Here is a 21,811-nt window from a genome sequence, read left to right on the forward strand (position 1 = left end):
CTTCTGTTCTTCTTTCTGTCCTACCTCCGACTTCCTTGCACCGAGCCTGTCCCACGCAGTGGTATAAACCAGAAGTGACATGTGACACCCACTCCCCAGTGATGTGCTGACAAGCGGGTACTAGAATAGGTGACAATGTTTTCTTTTTTTGCCAGACTGGCTTAAGTATGGTGAAGGGATTCATGAAGTATTAATGAAATATATTATGAATCATTGGGTCTGTGTTTTTCCTCTGTATTTTAGGCAGTGACATTTGCTTTTTAATAAGTAAGCCTCCGAGAAGGCGAGAGTGAGGAAAGGCGTAAAAGAGAAAGAATACTTTACTTTGCATCTTTACTGCCGTTTCTTTTTTTTTTTTTTTTAATATAGTTAAAGCTCCATGTTTACAAATGTTGTAACCCCTGCTTACACTCCCTTCACACAAACACACACGCACATGCAGACACACAATTAAACTTAGTTTCTTCCTCTCATCCTAAGTGTTTCTAATGAGGGAGCGTGCCAGAAAGAAAGGGAAAGGGTTTTTGCTCACAGCGACCAACAATTTTGCCTTTTCTCTGGTGTTTTTGAAGCCTGCAGTGGAATCTGGCTATGGCCTTGATCAGAATTACATTGGGGAAGATGAATTAGGGTTTCTTTTTCAATTATCCCAGAGGTTGGCCACCATTAGAGCATCAGCCTGCGCCTGCAGTGAGACTAAACTCTATAGTTTTGTTCCCACCATTGCCATAGAGCACTTGTTTGTTCTCCATTGTCAAACTTTTTGTACATTTTTATTTCAGACATGATCTGTTTCCAAAAGCACATTTTTTAAATGTTATTTTTGTGAATTACTTTGCAGTGGTTCTTTTTTTTATTATCTGCTACTTTTTTTTTTTTTTGAAGAATGAACTGCAGATGATTGTTTTTGTGAATTATTCAGCTCCAATCTTTATTCCTGGGTTGAATATACCATGTTCTTTTCTGTATAATTTAGTTTTTTAAATCAGCTTAAGAGGTGTAAGCAAGTCTTCTCTGTAGCCTTCAGTTAGCTATTTCTCATACTTTTTTGAACTACTGTTGTAAATTCCAGTACAAAACCTGCAGACTCCCAGGAAACTGGTGAGTGTATTGGGAAGTTCAGAAGGGCACATGTTGGAAGGGCTTTGGAAGGGGGCCTTACTGGCCTCATCAGCATTTGAATGTGTTCTGGCTACTGAAATAACAAAGTATACATAAATATATAGAGATAATGATCTGGCTAAGTCCCTATATGTCCTGCTGTATTCTTATGCTAATGAGGGAGCTATTCAGCACCAACAATGGTCACATTACAAGAAAAGGCAAAGCACTGAAGGAGATAGTCTTCTGTGCGTGTCCACTGACGGATACGCACATGCTCAGCAGGCCCGACTCCTCTCCCTTTGTGTCTAGGTTTTTTTTATTTTTTTTTATTATTACATTTTTCAATTTTAGATAACACTCCAAGAATAGACATCAAACAAAAATGAATCATAAATCGAGGTCAGGTGTGAACCTCTTTCCAAAGCAGAGAAAGGGTTAAAAGTGAAGGTATTTCTTTCTTTAAAAAAGATGGGAAGGCTGATAGGAGAGGAGCTCTTCTCAGCAGAGGGTTCAGTGAACCATATGTAGGTAGCCACAGGCTAATGGGCCGGTTGGTCCCTGGTTTGCCAGGTATCCTGCATTGCACATCTCCTAACACCCCCCTCCTCCTCCACACACACTTTCTCTCTCCTCGTCATCCTCCAACACCCACCTTTCCCACCCCTCCCACCTTCACTCTGTGAAAATCCCTCCTCCACTTTCCTCTAATCTCACCTTTTTCTCTGGTGCTGACCCAGGGAGGCCCACTTTATTCCCCACTGCATGCCAGAAGCCAGCGTTGTGATCGGAGCCCAAGCCCCTGTGCTGGTTCCCCCTCTCCTTTCCTCTTCTCTCTCCTTGCCCTGGCTGCCCGCCTCCCCGACGGCTCTGCTCTATTGATTTACTCCTCCAACCAATGCTGTCTGTCTCTGTTTTGCACCACCAGCACCTAGGTTCCTCATCTCTATAACCCTCCCTCTTTCCCCATTTTCTCTCTTTTGCTCTCTTCTTTCTTTCTTTCTTTTCATACTTTCTTTCTGCCTTTCTTTCTGTCCCCTCCTACACAACCATAGGCTAAATGATAAAACCTGACAGAACATGAGAGAAGGAGGGAAAGAGAGATGGAAGGATGGAGGTGTGGGAGGGGAAACAGGGCCTTTGATTTTTCATTAGAAGCGCATCCATATTTTAATATTGGGTTTAATCGGGCCCTCATGCCTTTAAGAAATAACCATTGAGAGATGATCCCTCGGCCTTCAAAAAGTATATGGCGCATCTTCAATCAAAGCCCTCCTTGAATTTGCTCTTTTGTTTGGAGTTCACTTGCAAGCCCCCCCCCCACTCTCTTGCCGCCTCTCGGCCTCTCGCTTTGTGGGTACAGTCGTTAGGCTTATTGACTGATCTCGGCTGTACTTAGCAATAGAAATGACTTTGACAGGGAAATACACCACCAGTATCACAGATGTACAAGCATGAAAGGCCCCTATTCGAATAGTGTTGTCTTTCACCAGCAAACGGCTAGGTATTATCCCCCTAGAGATAAAATCCTGTTTACTTGTGGTCTAATATAATTTTTTTTGGATATATTCATTGATACAATGTGAAAATAACAATTAACATTTCATTTTTTTTTTATTGAATTAATGAAGCTGAAACTAATAAAGATGTTTATTTTTTTACTGTTGTCTCTGATCATGTCAGGTTTTCTTTAGTGACGCAAGATCTTTTTAAAGCTGATACACTCCGTCACCCTAAAAAAAAAGTCTCCTCACCTCATACCTGTTTAGATATGTCGCAGGCTCATTTATTACCTCGCCTCAGTTGATCATTCACCTTTTATTTGTGTTGTCGGTAACGGCTTCTCTGAGACTCCTTCAGGTTTTTCATGGAAGTGGAACACAATGCCGTGTGCGTAGAAGCCACCAAAGCACCAACCTGTGAGCTAATGAGAGGCCCCATGCTGTTATCTAAGGCTCCGGCTTCTCTACCACTGCTACACTTCTATTACGGGAGAGAACACACACCAGGCTACCGTTCACATGTGCTGCACGTGTACATTCTCTAAAGGAGGTTTCCCTGGGATGCAAAGGCTCCCTCGTTCATACAGTGCACACACACACACACACACACACACACACACACACACACACACACACACACACACACACACACACAGAGAAGTGGAGGATTCGATGGCACCAAAGACCACAGTTAAACACAGGCTCAAATGACACCCTCCTGTGACAATCCCAATAGTAGCTACTTGCCTTTGTCTGATAATAAATCGAATGCAATAAAAAAGAGCACTTAATTGAACAACCAATTTGTTTTCGTTAAAGAAGAGTAGAAGATACTAGACAACAATTTGTGTGTGTGTTTTCCTTTGTGCCATGTATGTGTGTGATAAACCCCTGCCAAGCAGAGATGCATTATTTAAGATGCTGTTGTGATACTTGTGCCTGCTTAAAGGTCTCTGCTTCCTTTTAACGCCATGCCGCATCAGTTCACCTCTGCCCCCACTTATGGGGGGGGGAGGGTAGGGGACCAGAGTGGGACCTGCTGGTACTGGTCCACACATCACCTGGGAAAATATCACAGCAGGGAGAGGAAAGGAAGTGATATAGATAACCTTTTGAGTTTAGCACACATTCTTGTGACCATAAAGCAGTGTATTACCCCACTTTATTGTAATTTCATTGCTGACTTAAGACTTTTGTATTTTTCAGTTTTTACATGATGTTTAAATATATTAAACTCAGAAAAAAATATTTGTATTGGTGTGCATTTCATGCTCACTTGAAAGTTATTATTACAATTATGGTTTTGATATGTTCCCATGTTCATAGAGCAGCTCTAACAGTTCAATTAAAAACAGGAAAATGAAAGGTTGAATACCAGTTTCAGAAAAGCACATGGAGCTGGACATAAGTGTTATTGGGTCTACATTTGGAAATGGCCAGCCACTCTCCTACTGTTGAAAAAGCCTGTAATGGAACATACCGGTATTGTATATTGAAAATGGTTAATTACTCTTCATGCTATGCCACCAGCCGTGTGTGCAGGGCGAAAAGGAAAAGCTTGGGAAAGTGGAGGGAAAAAGCGTCTGCAGAGGAACTTCGGGGCCCCTCATTACACTCTGCCCCTGGGTATTTTTACGCCTTTTATTTCCCATCTAACGAACTGTTTTCATTTTTCAGCTTTCCAGGCGCCACAATTATTTGCACTTGTCCTTGTGGCACTCGTTCCACTGGGCAAAAATCAAGAAGGGGAGTTGGAGGGCATTGAAATGTGTACATGAATCTCAGTTTATTTGATTTTAATTATTGCGATTCTTTTTGTAGATAGGGAACTCTTCTTTTACATTACAAACACTGTGATTGTTGACTGCTTGAAATTAGGAATGGTCATTGTTTTAAAATCATCAATACATTTTTTGAAAACAGATGTTTTTTTAAGATTTGCTTTCTTCTTTCTGGTGTATGTGGGAACTTACAAATAATGTTACTTTAGGCAATATAGACCCATGCATGCTCATGTACTAAAAAGAAATTGAACACAAAGGAAAGCTCCATATAGTTGCTATAATTAAATAAATATAATTTGCTGCTCAGAGGATTATGCCAAGCTGATTAGCATATCTGATATGAATTGTTATGCATGCATATGTAATTACATTTTGATGGGTAAAGAAGCGTAGTTTCTTTTCCGTCTGCTATCCATGTCAACAGAGGTAAAACGTGTGTTTTTGACAGGACACCAGCACCTCCATCGCTGCATTTGACGGGATGTGTAGAGTTTTAAAGGCAGGCCACTTTGCATAAAGTTAAGATGTACCTTTGTACTTTTCTTGTGTGCTTCCGGGAATAGAAGCAAATTCTCACCCAAGATTAAAAAAGTGACAAAAGACAGACCTTTCAAAAGGATTAAAAAAGCTCTTTTTTTCTTTTCTGAGCAATAAGGAATCTTCTGAAAGCGCTCATTCTTTTTTAGATTACAAAGCCTGATTAGTTGGTTTTGTCTTAAAATGGAGAGCTCAGTCTTTACATTCTGTAACTAGAATGAGAATGACAAGAATTTATTATTATTTTTACTATGGAGCAGGTATCTGACTGTTACCCTGACCTCAAGAGTGATCCTGTTGTCATTTGGCAATTCTTTACTTAACACCCAAACTTATAATCAAAATCTGTTCCTGTATTAAGCTGTCAATATTGCACAGCTGTTTATGTTTTACATCAAATGGGAAGACAGTAATCACTCAGGAATTTGTTGTTTTCCTGAGAGGGAATCCAAAAACTCAAGTGTATACTGTAGGTACAGGGGAAGTAGCGGCACACTTTCATTTCAATGACATTTTCCATTCTTCATACTTCCCTTTGTTATCTACACTGTTCTCATTGCAGAAACGCTTCATACATTCATCTGTAACAGACAGCTATTTAGAAATACCAAAAAATCCCTGCATATGGTTTGAAGGCGACGTAAGCCTTAACATTCAAATCAATGCTTCTCCCAGGCTTCTTCGTCTCAATTACTGCTGAAGTCGTCTTTCCCCCTAAGTTGCACTGCAGCTCTTTAAGATGAAACTCGACTTAAATGGAATATGTGGGTGTTTTTCTGGCAACAAATATGTGTGTGTGTGTGTGTGTGTGCCTTGGGTACAAGTGTACATGCTAACTTCAAATTGATGCTCATTGTCTTTCTGGTTTGACTCAAATCTGAAATTCCTTTTAATGTCCAGGCAGCAGCACAGTGACCACTTATTGACCTTTGAACCGAAGATGGCGCTGACAAAAAATATTGACCTTAGAATTGAAATTTAAAATCAGCATACAAGTTAGTTACATTTTTAGATGATCTAATTTTAGAGGGACAAAATATGATCACTTTAATTATTTTTTAATATACCTATACATTGTCTGCAGACATTTCAACAAATGAGGGGTTTCAGAAGAAAGGGAGAAAAAAAAATCAGTAATTATTATATTATGTACATTTAGCAACATATATATGTTTTTGATTTTAATGAAAAGAGTGTTGGGGAAATTGAAAAAAATAAAGTATGATAAATTCATGGATGACACGTTTTTTTTTTTTCTAGATATTTTGGAATTTGTTGTTGCAACAATTATCACAAACCTAAAAGTTAATAATTTAACTAAAATGTTGTATGGCACAATCACAAAACATTTGCAAAAACATCTTCAAAACAGCACATTTTGACATATTGCTCCTGTGTAATGTGGGTTGGGGGGGGGGGCAATGTTGTATTTTATTTGAGTCCGTGCTGCCGATCTTCTCTTTTCCCCACAGTGGGCATTCTGTGGTTAGCTTAGGTCCCTGTGGTTGAGTATTGTTTGGGTGCGCTCTTTATCTAATGGGTTTTGTGGTCTGGGTCAATCAGGCCCTGCGTCTAGTCAGTAATTACTCCAGAGCACTGTGGCCCTCACCATCACGATAATAACAGCCAAATCACATCAGCCATGACTTTCCACTCAGTGCTCCAGATTATGAGCAGACACAAAAAAAAAAAAAAAAAAAGAAAAGGAAAAAAAATCAACTGGCTCTGCTTGTGATGGTTCCAAAGTTATTTCAATCAAGGAACTTTATACAGTATCATCACTCATGAGGTTAGAATTGACTTATCCAAGTTTGATTTGTGCTTCTCTTACGGAAGGCAGCATCAAAGTAATTCATGCAATAGCTTCTTCAAACTTTTACTGTTAATAGAAAGATACGGGGAAGCATATTTGAGGAAAAAAATGTCCACACCAGGTAATTGGTGTGTTCCCTCCCCTTACTTTGTTTTATTTGTTAAGAGTCGAGAACTCAGAAAATATTTAAAATGGAAAGAATTTGTGTTGAGAAAAAGTGATATTTGTCTTTGATTTTGCCCACCTCCTGCAGCCCACCTAGAAACCCTGTCAAGGCAGGGAGAGAAAGCAAAGGAGGCTTAGTAAACACTTTCTGTGTCTGCTGCTGCTGGTGTGTATTTAGTTTAGAGGGCATGCCAAGAGTTTTTCCATGGGTCGGGCGTCTGTAAACAAGCGGTACAACGGCAGCCCACTCTTCGACAATCGGAGGTGGCACACTCTGAAGTGTGTGTGTGTCTGAGTGTTTGTCTTTTTGGGTTTCTTTGGACATGGCATTTCCTCTTATTCTAGCCTATCTGGAGGCAGAGAAAGTGAGAGAGGGTTTGTTTGTGTGTTAGAGAGAGGCAACCCCAAATCCGATGGGCCGCCAATGGGTGATGAATTATTCCCTGTCTGAGTCTCAGCATTGGTGTTATCACAGAGCCTGCCACTGCACTAGGATGACAGCAGTGACAACCCCCAGAAAAGATTTAGCGCTGACAAGTGATACTTCCTCATAATACATGGCCCTCTCCCCTGCCCCCCTGTTCCACAATCTTTCCATGCACACAAGATGAGGTTTTTCATCCCTCAACTTATATTTGTTTAAGTGGGCAAGGTGGTGGTGGGGGGGGCTCTTTGCCATCACTTCTGTGGCACAAGTGCACTAGGTACAGTAGATCACCTTGGAAGAGGCATGGGCACAAACCCAGACATGCTTGTTTTCAGTGTTGTAGACACACACACACACACACACACACACACACACACACACACATATATACACAACCTGCATGTGTATGACTCAGTTTGTCACCAAGTTCCATTAGGGGGCTCTCGTGCTTAAGGAATGCCTGTTGTGTTTTTGCATCAACAACAGAACTAAGCCATATTTCCCCACTTGTTTTCTCTTTTTCTCTCCCCTGTTTCTCCCTTCTCCTCTTACTTTTGTCTTTCTTCCTTATCCTCCTCCCCCTGCAGAAAAGGTCACGTATTGCCTACAGTGATGAGGTGCGCAACGAGCTCCTGGGGGATGACGCCGGCTCCTCGGAGAACCAGGTGAGGTGCTAATCAGGGGCCCAAACAACACCAGTGTGGGTGGCTGACTGGCCCCAAGGGTGAGGAGGTGGGCCCCTCATAGGGGCCATTGAGAGCTGAAACCACAGTATTGTCACCAAGTCATGCGGAAGGAACACTGTTTAATGCAAAGCTGGGCTGCTGTGAGTGGGCTCAGGGCATGGGACCAGTGTCTGGCCAAAGCCAGATTGTGACTGACACGCAAACACACACACACAGGCATGCACAAGCTTACACGCGCACACATGCACACCTAAACACAAACCATCCAACACAAATTTCAATCGAAAAACCCGGCCTCCCCACCCCAAACGTCCCACAGCTGTTCTCCAGCCGGGTGTGGACTTAGGCCAATAATAGATCCTCCATCGAGGTCCATACACAGACATACTACATTTGCTAAATCTTGTTCTCCGGCCTTTCTTTTTAAACTCTAATGGTGGCGAACCTGCACAATGCTGATACTCAAAATTATTAAGAACGCAGGTTCATGTTGTGGACAGTTGATTAAAAACTTTTTAAAAAATCACAGATATTTTGGTGCAGTACTCCATTCAAAATTATCCTTTAGCCCCTAAATACTGTAATTTATTATTTAACATCAGCTCTTAATCAAAAATCCTAAATTCTATTTGACTTCTTTATAGTTTTGATCTATTATCTATCAACATATTCACAATTGGTTTGTTTATTAAAAGACGATGACTGACATTTTGTTTGAAAATCAGTTCAGTGAATTTGAGGGATATAAACAAGAGATAAAGACCACATTAGCAATTCTCATTCATTGTCAGCAACGTCTACAAAAGATTCATTCACAGCAGTTACGGAAGTGGCAATGAAGAAGAAAAACTATTATCTTGAATTGTGATCTTAATTGCCCAAAATATGCCACATGTTCTTTTATACTTAATTTTTTTGAAATATTTTTTTTTGGAATAGATGTAGAACTGCATCAAAACAACGATACATCAACAGATTCAGCAAACAGCGCTTTAACATTTAAGACGCACTTACCTATTGCTCACCTGCACAGCTGCCACTCATACGCAGCCGCTCTCAACTATGACCAAACGTCTTTTGACTAATTATATATTACCTTTCCAATCGCAGTCAACTTGCAGGGGTTACTGCCTCTCAATGCACACACACACACACACACACACACGCACACGCACACACACGCACACATGCAAACTCACTCTCAATCACATATAAATGCAATGCAAATAAATACTTTGCATTTACGTGCACACTCCAAAAAGAAGGAAGACAAAGATGAATACTCCAATGCATATTTGCACATTTAGTCCCACAGTGCTTTATGTGAGTATATTTAGACGATTCACAGCTAAGCAAGGCTAAATAAAGTTGTTGGTTTTTTTTGAACATTTCCCTATTACCATTTCAATGATGACCCATGAACTACACATCTAAGAAACATATGTATCAAGAACCAAGATGTGTAATTGAAATGCATATTCCTGGCAAATTAGCGAGACACAAAAGTGACTGACATTTTTTGCAGAAGTTGGAAGGAGATTTGCTGTCAGAAATGTCACGTTTGAGACACTGATGAGTTCTATCAACATCCTGTCAAGGAAAAGTGGGGGGAAAAAAAACACATCTCATTCCATTTTAATTTTATTTCCCTTTCATTAAAAATGTATATGTGTATATGTATATTTAAAAAGTAATATTTATAAATCTAGAATTTACACGTCTCAGAAAGAAAATTGTTGGAAAAAAGTATTAATATAGAATGTGATATCATTGAATGATGTAAAAAATACATCATTGATGATTGAAAATACATTTTGGGAATTGCGGTTTTATTGTTGTAATTATCATTTAATTATTGACAATAATTATCACATTTATTTCATATTGTTTTATGAAATGTATTTATCCAAGCATGCACACATGGAGGAAATGTCAGGAAAAGTAGAGGTAGCAGAATGTGACATTTAGATCTGTGAACACTATCCACAGCTTCATTCCTAATTCTCAGTTCACATCAACATAATGTTAATTATGAAATGTAAAATTAATTGAATTGAATTAATGCAATACGGTAAAAACTATATTTACCCTAAAACATATTTATCTTTGGGAATTTAGGCAGAAATCTAAGCTATACTATGACCTTTCATTTCTTCATTTTATTTATTTTCCCAATTTCTTTTTGCAAAAAGATGACCAGTACTCAAAACCTTAATATGTTTAAAACATACAATATCAATTATTGAATTGTGAAGAACACAGAAATAATTAGCAATACTAATGTGCAACTTTAAAAATTGTAATTTTTCATTATATCTAAAACACACACACACAAAGCCTCAGAAAAAATTCCTGCTAGGGGCAAAAGGAAAATAAATAGATGGTATACTTTTCCCTTTTTACTCCCAGGTGCCGTATTTACCTCATTTCATTTAAAAACTTGTGGAGATAATACTTGTCTTGGTCTTGCTGTGAGTGGAGTACTCGGAACTTCAGAGTTTTTTATCTAACGAGACGGCGGTGATAGGAGAGGGGAAAAGATGGTGGGGGCCAGGGCAAGTCGGTCAATTTAATTCCTGACGATCTGAAAGAGGTCAGGATCATTTCATATAGCCCTGGCTGAGCAGATCATTACCAGTCACAAATCTGTTGGTTACATGGCAAGGATTTATAGCTAAGTAAATAGGCAACCGTCATAAGTTCTGAAAATGGCGTATTGGCTTTGCGATAATGGCTAAAGGACGATTTAATAGAGTTGGGCATTTATTCGTTATCTGTATGCCGACAGAGACTGAATTGGCTCTATCACTCGTTTTTTTTTTTAAATAATGTGGTAGGCTACCATTGCACATTTTTTCTTTCTGTTTCCTCTGCATGCAACACACACACACACACACACACACACACACACACACACACACACACACACAAAGACACCACACACAAAGCAGCAAATGCACACACATTTTCACACACGAACACTATACGGAATAGTTTCAATTTCAGTCACAGCAGAAGGCTTGGCCACAAGAGATTGTGCTGGTTTGAGCCGGCATGGACCAGATTTTACAGGCTACAAAGGAAGCAGATTACTACTTGTATCGAATTCCGTATTGGATAAAAAAAAAATCTTTTGTTTGAGAAAAATTTGCTGATTATCATAACAGAAAAATTGCAGCAGTGCAATTTTGAATACTGGCTGGCATCACAAAAACACAAGGAAAGGCGCTCATGCAGGAGTAATTATAACATTTACAATATTCTGTATTTACTGTTCTATATCTCTTGAGCGACGCGAGCATCGTTGGCTGTACTAAAGAATGGATGCCAAAGAAAAATAAAGCTAAACAGGAAGGAACAAGAAACGCAGCTCAACATGCTCCTCGTATAGTTTTAACAAATCCTCTGCGAGCACTTGCAATCAGTCAGGCAGCACAAATGAGCTAGAACAAGTTTTGTTTGGTACCCATTGACTGATGGCTGAGCTGGGGTGAGGGATCGCAAGATCTGCTGGGTTTTTTCAAGCTCCAAATAAGCACATCCACAGTGTAGTTTTAAACTTTGGCCTCTTCAATAATGCATTCTTAGTGGGGAGTTGTTGCTCGAGTTAGAGAAGACACTTTCCACTCTTAAGTGCGTCTTGTTAGTGCCGACATTTTCAAGGCAAAGAGCTGTTTAGAAAAACATGCAGTTATACTTGTTTACCTCCGACATTAGAGATATCGACAATATTTTTATATTTGCAATAAAAAAAATGTATTGGTGGAAAAAACTTAAACGATACAAGAACTATTTTTGAGATGCTTCTAAAATTACAGAGGGGGAGTGCTGTGACAAATGCAAGCTTGTAATGTGTGAAGTACTTAGTATTTTAGTTTGTGTTTTTTATAGTATCGATTCCTCCTGGATTTATTACCATACCACACATTTCTTTGAGTGTGTTTACCAGTGGTGAAATATAAATTGAGGAGAATATAATAGGTGCAGATGTTGAATGTTAGTTCTTTGATTTATTCTGGCCAGAAGAGCTGGTAAAAGTAGCTGATGTTTCATTTTCTCCTCTTTGTCAGTTATTTTTAACCTTAAAGTTAGCAATCAAGCTTCTAATTCAAGATCTAAGAACTCTCACCTTTTTATATGATACACAATTATTCCAGGCTCACAACATTTAAAAATAAACAGGACAAGTAACAGTGGCCCGGAGCCTCCCTTTAGATCTGCTAATCTTTAATGTTGGCCAAGAAATGTGGATTTAAAAAAAGAAAAATTGCCTCCTATAAGGCTTACAAATCAAAACATTTGTCCTTCTCCTTTTTTCTGCCAACCTTGTTGCATTCCCACGATAACCCCCAGCCTTCAATTCTCTACAGCCCTCACTTAAGAACAGGCCAGGGAAGCAACCTTTTTAATTGTGATTAGGCATAATTAATGGCAAATGGGATTATTTCCCCTCCTTCAAATGTCTGATTCATTATCAGTGATGCAAGGGTTTTCAGGACAGGGAATATGAATAGCATTTCTTATTTACTTCACTTTAAATTTGCTATGCTCTTTCATCAAAAATGTATAGCTATGCTAAGATTCATTTTTCATGATCTGTGGCTTTCCCAATAATACGCTGCACTGTATGTACAGTGGTAGCCTCACATTGCTTTCCATACATAATCTACACAGCATGCACCTTTACTTAGATGCATAAGCTACATGAAATATTGACAACATATCAGCATTGATAAACAGCGGTGCAAATGGAGTGGCTCAGCATTTCTCCAACTCTGTTCCAAAGGGCACATATTTCTTTTTATCCCTTTCCAGAGAATTCAGCAAAATGACAGATACAGTTTAAAATGTTGAGGAAAAATATTTAGTAACTGTGCAGACTATACTTTACTGATTTTTTTCTTTTCTCTTGCTATATCGACTTCTGTGATGTGACGTCCTTGATAATGTTAGTTGATATTGCAAGTCGAGCGATCCATTCCATCTCTTTGTTTAATGTGACAGCGCCAGGACTTGATCTTTGTTTGTTCAAAAAAGTCAGCCCGAGCGGCGTGTTTAGCTTTGTTTAATGTGTCTTGTGACTTTCCAAATGCTAAACATGCAAACAGATAAATCGTCAGGTCAATTCTGTACCCAGCCACATGACTGATCTTCTTCCTGTCATGTTTCTGCTTTTTTATCGCTCCTTCACTCTCTCCATCTTTCTCTCTTTTCCCTTTTGCTCTCATGATGCAGTTGATAAAGTTGCGCGAAGAGGTAAGTGCTTCTCTGCTCGCACAGTTTAAATCCTGCATTCCCACTGAAATTTCAGTTTGCCCTGCTTTTTCCTGTAGAAAATTTAAAATTCGCTCATTTGGACTTTGTTTTATATTTTCTTTTTTTTGTGCATGTCTGATTGAACAGCTTACAAGCCAAGCCAAAGATAATAAATTCACCAAAGACCAGTTTCTCCAGTTACCTTAAATATCATAAAGATAAGATATTATTTCTGATATGCCTTTTTGAAGACAAATATTGAATGAGGTAGGGCTTAGAGTAGCTTCAGTTATTGGGCCCAACACAGATCAACTTCTTTGTTTCAAGAGGGATTTGCTGCTTTTAAGATTCACTCTCCCTTAATGTTCTCGAATGGAGCCACATTAATTGCTTTCTGCCTTTTGTAATAAGTTGGATTGAGGTTATTATCAGTGATATATGTTTTTAAGGCTATACATAATAACGGACTGTAGGGTAGTTCACCTCTGGTCACCACTGCATTAACATCACCACCATTGCCAAAGCTTAGTGAACTCAAACCGTGCCATTTTATTTATATGTATTTCTTTGTTCATAATCTATAATGTGCATTGTAAGGTACCATGCACAGTATGCAATGGAATGAAATTGCTCAAGTCATTAATTATCAAGTGTTATTGTTGGTGAAAACATGTCAAATGGTCAGTTACTGTACATTGCTGGCTCGTAGATCATGTTAATATTAGGACTGTCAATCGATTAAAAAAATAAATAATGTAATTAATTACATACTCTGTGATTAATTAATCTAAATTAATTGCATACATAATTGTTGCCCGGTGCCTTAACCGATACTTTTTAAGAAAGTTAAATAGAAAAAAGAAAAAAAGGGTACTAAACAACAGTCGGCAACATTAAAGAAGGCTTGTTTATTGCTAAGGCCATATGGTCAAAATTAAATGATTTAATAATAATGTATAACAATAACTTATTTCACTAGTAAATTGCTGTTGAATGAGGAAAAAAAACCACCAGATGGGAAAAGAGCATTTAACAACAACTCTGAATGCACCACGGGGCTGTAGGTTACCAGTTTCATTGAACGCACCGTCTGTGTTTTTCCGACAATGGCAGCTGCAGATTGTTAGCTACATCCCGGTGTTGAATCCTCTACAGTGAAATACAGTCACACTTTACACCGTTAACGTTAGCTGTAAGCATTGTAACCGTGTTTAATCCAGCTACTAGCTAGCGGTAGGCTAACGTTAGCTGCTGTTGAGTATAGTGTTAACTAGCGTCACTTGCAGCGATGTTTGTGTTGCCTGTAACGTCTGTTTCAGAGCATCCGAGAGAAGCGCAGACATATCGGTGGCACCGAAATGAGGCGCCGAAATCCGCGTTGCTATTCAGTCTGGTAGATATCGGTCGTTAAGGCACCGGTGCCGTATTGGCACCGGATTTCGGTACCCAACCCTATTCAGGAAGAAGATTTTTATAAGTAAATGTTCCAATCAATGATCCAGGCAGCGCATTCTCGTCTCCCTCCTTCATTTTACAGTCGAATGGTGCTAGAACGGCTCTGGGTCAAAGTTCAGTATGGAATGGATTAATCTGCATTATTTTTTTCAACGCGTTATTTTTTTTCTCAGATTAATTAATTGAAATGAACGCGTTATTTTGACAGCCCTAGTTAATATATGAACATGCAACACCTAAAAAAAAAAAACTTGGTTTAGCAGATAAAAGTTAGCGACGATACACCACGCCAGCAGAAACAAGAATCATAGTTGGCTTGTTACTTAGCAGATTAGCTTATCTACTATCGTAGGTTTTTTTTGAATTAATTATGAGCAAGTAAGAAGCTAAACTAATTGGCCTTTATCATTTTCAACTGATATAACCTTTCATAAAAATGTGTTGTATTCAGTTCCATTGGCAGCAGTTGTCAGTTTTTTTCCCTTTTGAGGTGGTAAACGAAAAGCACTGATCTTGGAATAAAATTGTGCTTCCTTGAATTTTTGTCGTTGCAGTATCTCCATTAGCTGTAACTGTAATACAGATGCGCTAATTTAGCTGCTCCACTCATAATTAAATACAAATTAACTTTAAATTGAATTCATCTTTCAGTAAAAAAACAACTATTTGATGCAAGTATAATATTGGACTGCCGTGACACCCCGTCCATTTATTGTGTTTCTTTTAAGACTGAAACTTCGACTCCAAATATGATTTGGATAAGCAATGCAGCAAGCATGATAATTCAAGTCAGAAGGGGTGGTTTATTTAGTTAGTCTTAGATTAGTGGTATTTCAAAAGCATGTAAACTGTAACATAGTGTATATGCAGCCTTTTAGATTGTCCAGCAATATTACTAATATTAGCTCAAATACCATTAGACTTTAACTGTAATGTATATTTTAATAACACTGTGATGCTAAGTAAATATCAAATATACAATCATAATGTTTATAATTAAACACTCAGTAGTTGTAACATATTTTAATTGATACTCATGAGGATCATATTTTAGAGAAGGTGTATTTCCCTCTAATTGTGGCAAAATTGGTTGTTTGCTGTTTTTGGAGTTCACATTATATTGCTTGTCCTCTGAAGCATGACTGAACTTGTATTTGCAGGTGTAGTTACAGTATGTTGTTAAATGTACCTTTGACTGAGACTATGTTCAAAAGGGCCTCTGCTGAAGCACAGTAATCCGAATCCTATCAAAGGTTCACCATTCACACCTATCCATAATTTAGAGAGCCAACTTGGCCCAGATGCCATGTTATCACCATGCCATGTTTCTTTTATTTAGTTACTTATAGTAGTACTTTATACTAGTTACTTTACTTTTGTTTCCCCTTCTTCTTCCCACCTTTTTGGTGCATTTCCTCCTAGCCGGAGGGTCAGAAGACATCTTAAGTTACCTCACCTGTCTACCCCTTTAGGAATGGCCCAATCTGTGTATTCAGGCTTGATTCTGAGCCCTCTTCGCCATTGCACTTCTCCATTGCAGTCTTTTACCCTTCTGCTCTTCCTGCATTTGAATCAAAGGCGTGCACTGCTTATACACACTTAAGCCTTGCTTTTTAAAAAACTATACTTTTTTTTCTTCAGCTGAAAAACATGTTTAAATATTTAGCACCCATATTCACAGCTGTTTGACACTTGTAATTCCTCGTCTTACAAGTCCCAAACAAACGGCACAGAAGATCACACAGTCAGTCTGAATCACAGCTGTCATCATTATTCACTTTGACTCTCCCCCACCCTTATTGAAATAATAAGGAAATCATCTGAACTTTGGAAAATGGTGATAGTAACTGCCTGTGTTTGATATTGAAAAAAGGCAGGAGAGCGAAAGAAGAGGGGAGATATTTCTTTTGAGCTACAGCTGCATTGTTCTGGGGCTCCCTGTTAATAACTTACAACTGAAGAGTGTTTCTTGACGCAAAAAAGCACAACAAAAAAACACCATTTTCGTGGTTCCTAAGAAGATCTTTGTTCAAAATGTAGGTGTCAGATGAAAAGGCATACATGCATAGGCAGAAATGGTGGTGGTGGTGGGGTGCATCAGTGCAGAGATGCTATTAGATATTTATCATATATTGTATTTAAATCCTTTGCTAGAAGTCTCCATGAGACCGTCAGATATGATTGTGATGAAACCCTCAGATTGTCTTAAGTTGATTTATGGCAGATCTGAATTGTAAGACAGTATTCAAGCTTGAATAGGTGTTAGTGTATGTGTGCCCTATTCTGAGGATTTCATGATGGTTATATCAGAACCTCAGGGGTCAAGCCTTGATATGTGACGTTGTAGCACAGTAGGGGCTGGCAGCCACTTTGCATTTCCTTCGACAAAAATGCTGACAAGGATGTCTTGGATTTTTCTTGCTACTGTAAATGCAGAATAAAACCATAGTCAACCACATTTGTGTGGTTGTTGTGTGATATTTGTAGATTGGAACCAAATTGCTTTTCTGTAGAGTAAGAGTCACCTCATTTTAGATGAAGTTTCTAGACATAACCTCTATATCAGCCTCATCTGTGACTATGTGACATAGGATGTTTAGCTTTCATTCTACATCTTCCTTGTCATTATTTTCCATGGTACCGTCCTGTGTCCATGGCTGGGTTGTTTCATTATTAGGGCCATCACAGTGAGTCATTACTGGATTCTTAGTGGCTGAACTCTCACCCTTTCCTTCAGTTTCTGTCACCGTCAAACTCGGGGCGCATTATTCTAATGATCACACACACATATACACCGCCACTGCCACCACTACCCAACCCCCCCACCTCCCCCTCTTCCCGCCTCGCACACCCACCCACACCCTCCCCTCCCCCCGGCCCTAAAAGAAGACAGAACGAGGGAGAGCAGAGAGAGAGTGAGAGAGAAATTCAGGAGGAGAAAGCTTTGAAGTGGCTTTCCGTCGCACTGAGTCTGCCGGCCGTCTCCCCGAGACGTGTCACCTTTGCCGAGAGGGAATAGGAAAATCACGTTTCGAATGGTAATGATAACATACTAATCACTTGAGCTCTTTGAAGAACCCAGGGAGTGCGCTACTCTGTCAGTATCCCTGGCTGCCTCATGCTCCCAGGCACACACAGGCACTGCAGCCATGGTCTAGCTGTATAAGCTTAAGCATTGCATGTCAATACGTCCCCTCTGATCCATAGGGGCTCATTATAGCCCAACCTTGGTATCCATTTTCTCCCACGAGCACACTGCCACCATCTTTGCTGATGCCACGACCACTTCCACACCCATGTAACCCCTCCCTGAAACCCTCACTACCACACCTTTCACCAAAAACACACCTTGCATCCTGTCCTTGTCACTGTCTCCTCATCGCTTTCCTCCTACCAGCAGCCCATTTTACCACACATCCACCCACCCCATCCCCTATCCCTCCATCCTCCCCCTGCCCTCCCTTTAACTATTGAAAAGTATCTCTGCAATTTTAAATGACATCTGTCAGCGGCGCAAAGAAGAAGGAAGCAAGGAAAAGAAGAGAGTTCAGAGGGAGTTTTCTCCTCCCTGCTCTTTTCCCATCCCTCTTATTGTCAAACTTTGAAAAGTGTGTCGTTGACTTATTGTTTCTTTCCTCCACGTTTTTTTCATTTCCTCTGAGTGATTAACTGGTACACATTTTGACAGCCTAACCAAAACTAGAGATTTCACTTCTCCCCCTGTCCCCTCCGTTCATGTGATGGGCTTACACCCTTGTCAGAGAGGCGGATGTCATTCGTTGGGTTGTTTTTTAGTGTCAAATATGTTACATCTGATCAGTTTCTTAACACAGCATATTAGAAAGGCCATCAAAACCAACAGCATTCGAGTAAACATTTAAGCCCTGCATGTTTATGCTGTTTATGATCCCCTCTTCTGAATTCAGTTTGGATTTAATGAAAGCTGGGTCGATACATTGGACAATATGGGGCTGTATATGTTGTTTAAAGCTATGCGTGTAATGTATGTTAGATAGGTGATTGAAACTTTGCACTGAACAACCATAGATTAACAATAGACTTGAAAGTTACACTTGGCCTCTGCCTAATAAAATGGATTGTATGATGGTGATTGACTACCTTTTTATAATTAAAAAACTTGAAGGTAGTCTTTTAAATACATCTAAATGTTTGGGTGGAAATTTGTAAAAAGTTGAAAGTAGTCAGCAAAATAACAGTTTAGTCAATATTTAAAATTAGCTTGAAGCAACCTTGATGATGAAATAGAATAATTGCAGTGAATTAAACAACTTCAATATAATAGCCAGACATTATTTGAAAACAAAGAATGATCAAACCGATGCTTTCATGATTAACCCCCTTACAATACAGTACACCAGAATCTTTTAATGAGAGATGTAGTTTATTAGATCTTGGGAAACGTGTTAAAAACGTATATAGTCAGAACAAAGAATCAATTTAATACGGACATTTGTGAAACACCCGAAAACACTCAAGGTTTCCACATTACAGTAAAAGGTTGCAGGTAACTGTAAAAAAAAAAAAAAATCTTACATGACTCTCCAAAACATAGACACACATTTGTGAAGTGGAGGGGAACCTCCACGGGAAAACTCTGGTAAATAATGATCCAATATTGTAATTTTTAGGCAGTTTATTCCAACCACAACCATAGCGTACTCATAGTTGGGAAGCCTCTTTTGTACAATGAATTAAACAATGTAATGTTGAAACCGTTAAAGTAGGTATTCCCAGCTAGATATGTTCTGCTTCCAGTACTGTTTGACAGCTTGACTAACTGTAGCTGTTAGTTGAGATAAGATTCAAGGGCTCCCTAATGGTGGCAGTGGAAAGAATTGTGTTTAAACCAAATAGGAAAACATTTAAGACACCAACTAATCACTCCTGAAAACTCTTTGTACAGCTAACATACATATTCCACTTAAATCTGCACAATAAAACATGCATTACATACGGCAATACAAATGGTCAGGTATAGATCAACAGCATTGTGGTTAAAATGAGCTTTTGTGTAAATGTGTCATTGGTTCCTCCATTAATCTTTATCTGAATATAAGAAAACTAAACTGACTGATTCAAGGTGTTCAAAAAGCGAATAAAAAATAAAATCATTTGCCTGTGCCCTTTTCCATCGAACTGCATGTTTATTAACATCATAAGTATATCTGTTAATACACGGTGCCCTAATTGGAAACATGAACACAATGAAATGTAAAGATAATGGTAGATTCCTACGTTTGAGAGCCCCTGGATGGAACTCGAGGCCATGAGTCAACAGATCAGATCTCTTCTTGCCGTGCTTGCCAGACATGAATTGTATAGCTATAGAGAAGAAACCAAAACCACTGGGTCTCTTGGTATCTAAGGAACTGCTATCAATTGAAATGTACACACACACTATTAAAGCCCTAGCTAATACCTTGATACACACAAACATCTACTTTGAAAAAAAATGATCAAATTGCTTATTTAATTATTTATGAAACACATCTTTTCTTGATATGCTCTCTTAGCTCCATGCTTTCAATGAGCAGCCTTGTCAGTTGTTGATAGCTGTGAGTAAACTAAGGGGGGATGCAGTAACTCATACATCATGAATGACAAACATTATTATATAGGTGTGAAATGTAATCTATCCTAAACAAAACCAAAAAAATTATTTTCTACTTGTTTATCCACATTAGTGGACCAATACATGTCTACTAATGTGGATAAACAAGTAGAAAAGACATTTATTGGTTTTGTTTAGGATAGATTATTACATTTCACACCTATATAATGATGTTCAATTTATTTACATTCATGACACTGATAGATTGTTGTTGTTGTTATTATTATTATTCAAGAAATCTTACACTTTATAGGTTGCATTACTATCTACAATTGAGGGAATAAATGTTGATTTAGTCTTACATTTGTCTTTCTGTTGGAAGCCCTCACCTGGACAGGATTTTTCTTTTAACTGGAAAGCTTTAAATTAAATTGTTGCGTGTGCAGCAGAACACTGTGCTGTGAAACAATACCAGGAGGCAACACACCTCAAAGTAGTTCTTGGTTTTTTTATGTCCAAGATGAGGCAGCAGCACCTCTTACATTGTCAGCCTCAACATGCATATGCTTGATATTCCATCAGCATATAACACATTGTCATCCATGAAGGTTATTGCCAACCGGGCTGTATTATGTTGTTGCTGTGGATGTGGTCTGTCTATTTAGGTGACAGCGTTGATGTGTTTCTTTGAAATGGGTCCCAGCACTCTCAATCCATTTTTTCTGTTTTGTTTCTCTGGCTCTATTTTTTTCTTCTCTTATTTGTTGCAGAGAGCGCATCTGTTGGACAACACAGAGAAGCTGGAAAGGTCATCACGGAGACTGGAGGCCGGCTACCAGATAGCAGTAGAAACTGGTACGTATTCTGTTTTGGATTGGGTTGGGAAGGGGTGGGGTGATGTTGGGATGGGGTTCAAGATAGTGGTGAGGATGAGTGAGCGACAGCAAATTGTCTTGCTCATATGCGAGGTGGGTGGATATGTGTGTGTTTGTGTGTGTTTGGGGGGGGGGTGGAGGGAATTGGGGGGGTCGAAAAAAAACCTCTTTCCTTGACGCCTGATGACATTTTCGGGAGCACATCAAAGACGAGCCAGGGAGGGAGAGAGATGTGTACAGGCAACAGATTGAGCGCCGCTTCTCCTTGCTCTGCTACCGAAGAAAATGTGTGCATCGATACGGCTGTGTGTGTTGTGCATCTGTGTGTTATTTCTTTTATTTTTTATTTTTTTTACTCAAACAGACAGGGGGTCCATGAAAATAAACAACGTCAGCGGTTCCTCTTGAAGTTCTTAATTCAGGAGTGCAGAAGGAATAAAAAAAACATAATATCACTTTCTAAATAAACCACCCAAAAAAAAACACAAACTCCTTTTTTCCCTCATTATCAAGGATGGTTTTTATCTTAAAATAGGAAAAAAGCTCATTGGGATCTTAAATAGATTTAACCAGTTAGCATATTTTTTCTTCTTCCTGTCTTCCTTCCTGACAGTCACCACATTATTGAGGCACAGTGT

The 21,811-nt window shown here is 39.0% G+C and overlaps 1 protein-coding gene across 3 annotated transcripts in view; it reads left to right on the top strand.

Moving 5' to 3' along the window:
- The window catches only part of vti1a (vesicle transport through interaction with t-SNAREs 1A), a 115,774-nt gene that overhangs the window by 13,887 nt on the left and 80,076 nt on the right, over nucleotides 1-21,811 (top strand). For all 3 annotated transcript variants that reach the window (XM_078278782.1, XM_078278784.1, XM_078278783.1), the window contains exons 4-5: nucleotides 7,917-7,994; nucleotides 21,069-21,153. In XM_078278782.1, the coding sequence (XP_078134908.1) occupies nucleotides 7,917-7,994; nucleotides 21,069-21,153 (163 nt within the window). The remainder of the gene's footprint in view (nucleotides 1-7,916; nucleotides 7,995-21,068; nucleotides 21,154-21,811) is intronic.

This window comes from Sander vitreus, chromosome 21, assembly GCF_031162955.1.
Source record: "Sander vitreus isolate 19-12246 chromosome 21, sanVit1, whole genome shotgun sequence".
NCBI classification, from domain to species: Eukaryota; Metazoa; Chordata; class Actinopteri; order Perciformes; family Percidae; genus Sander; species Sander vitreus.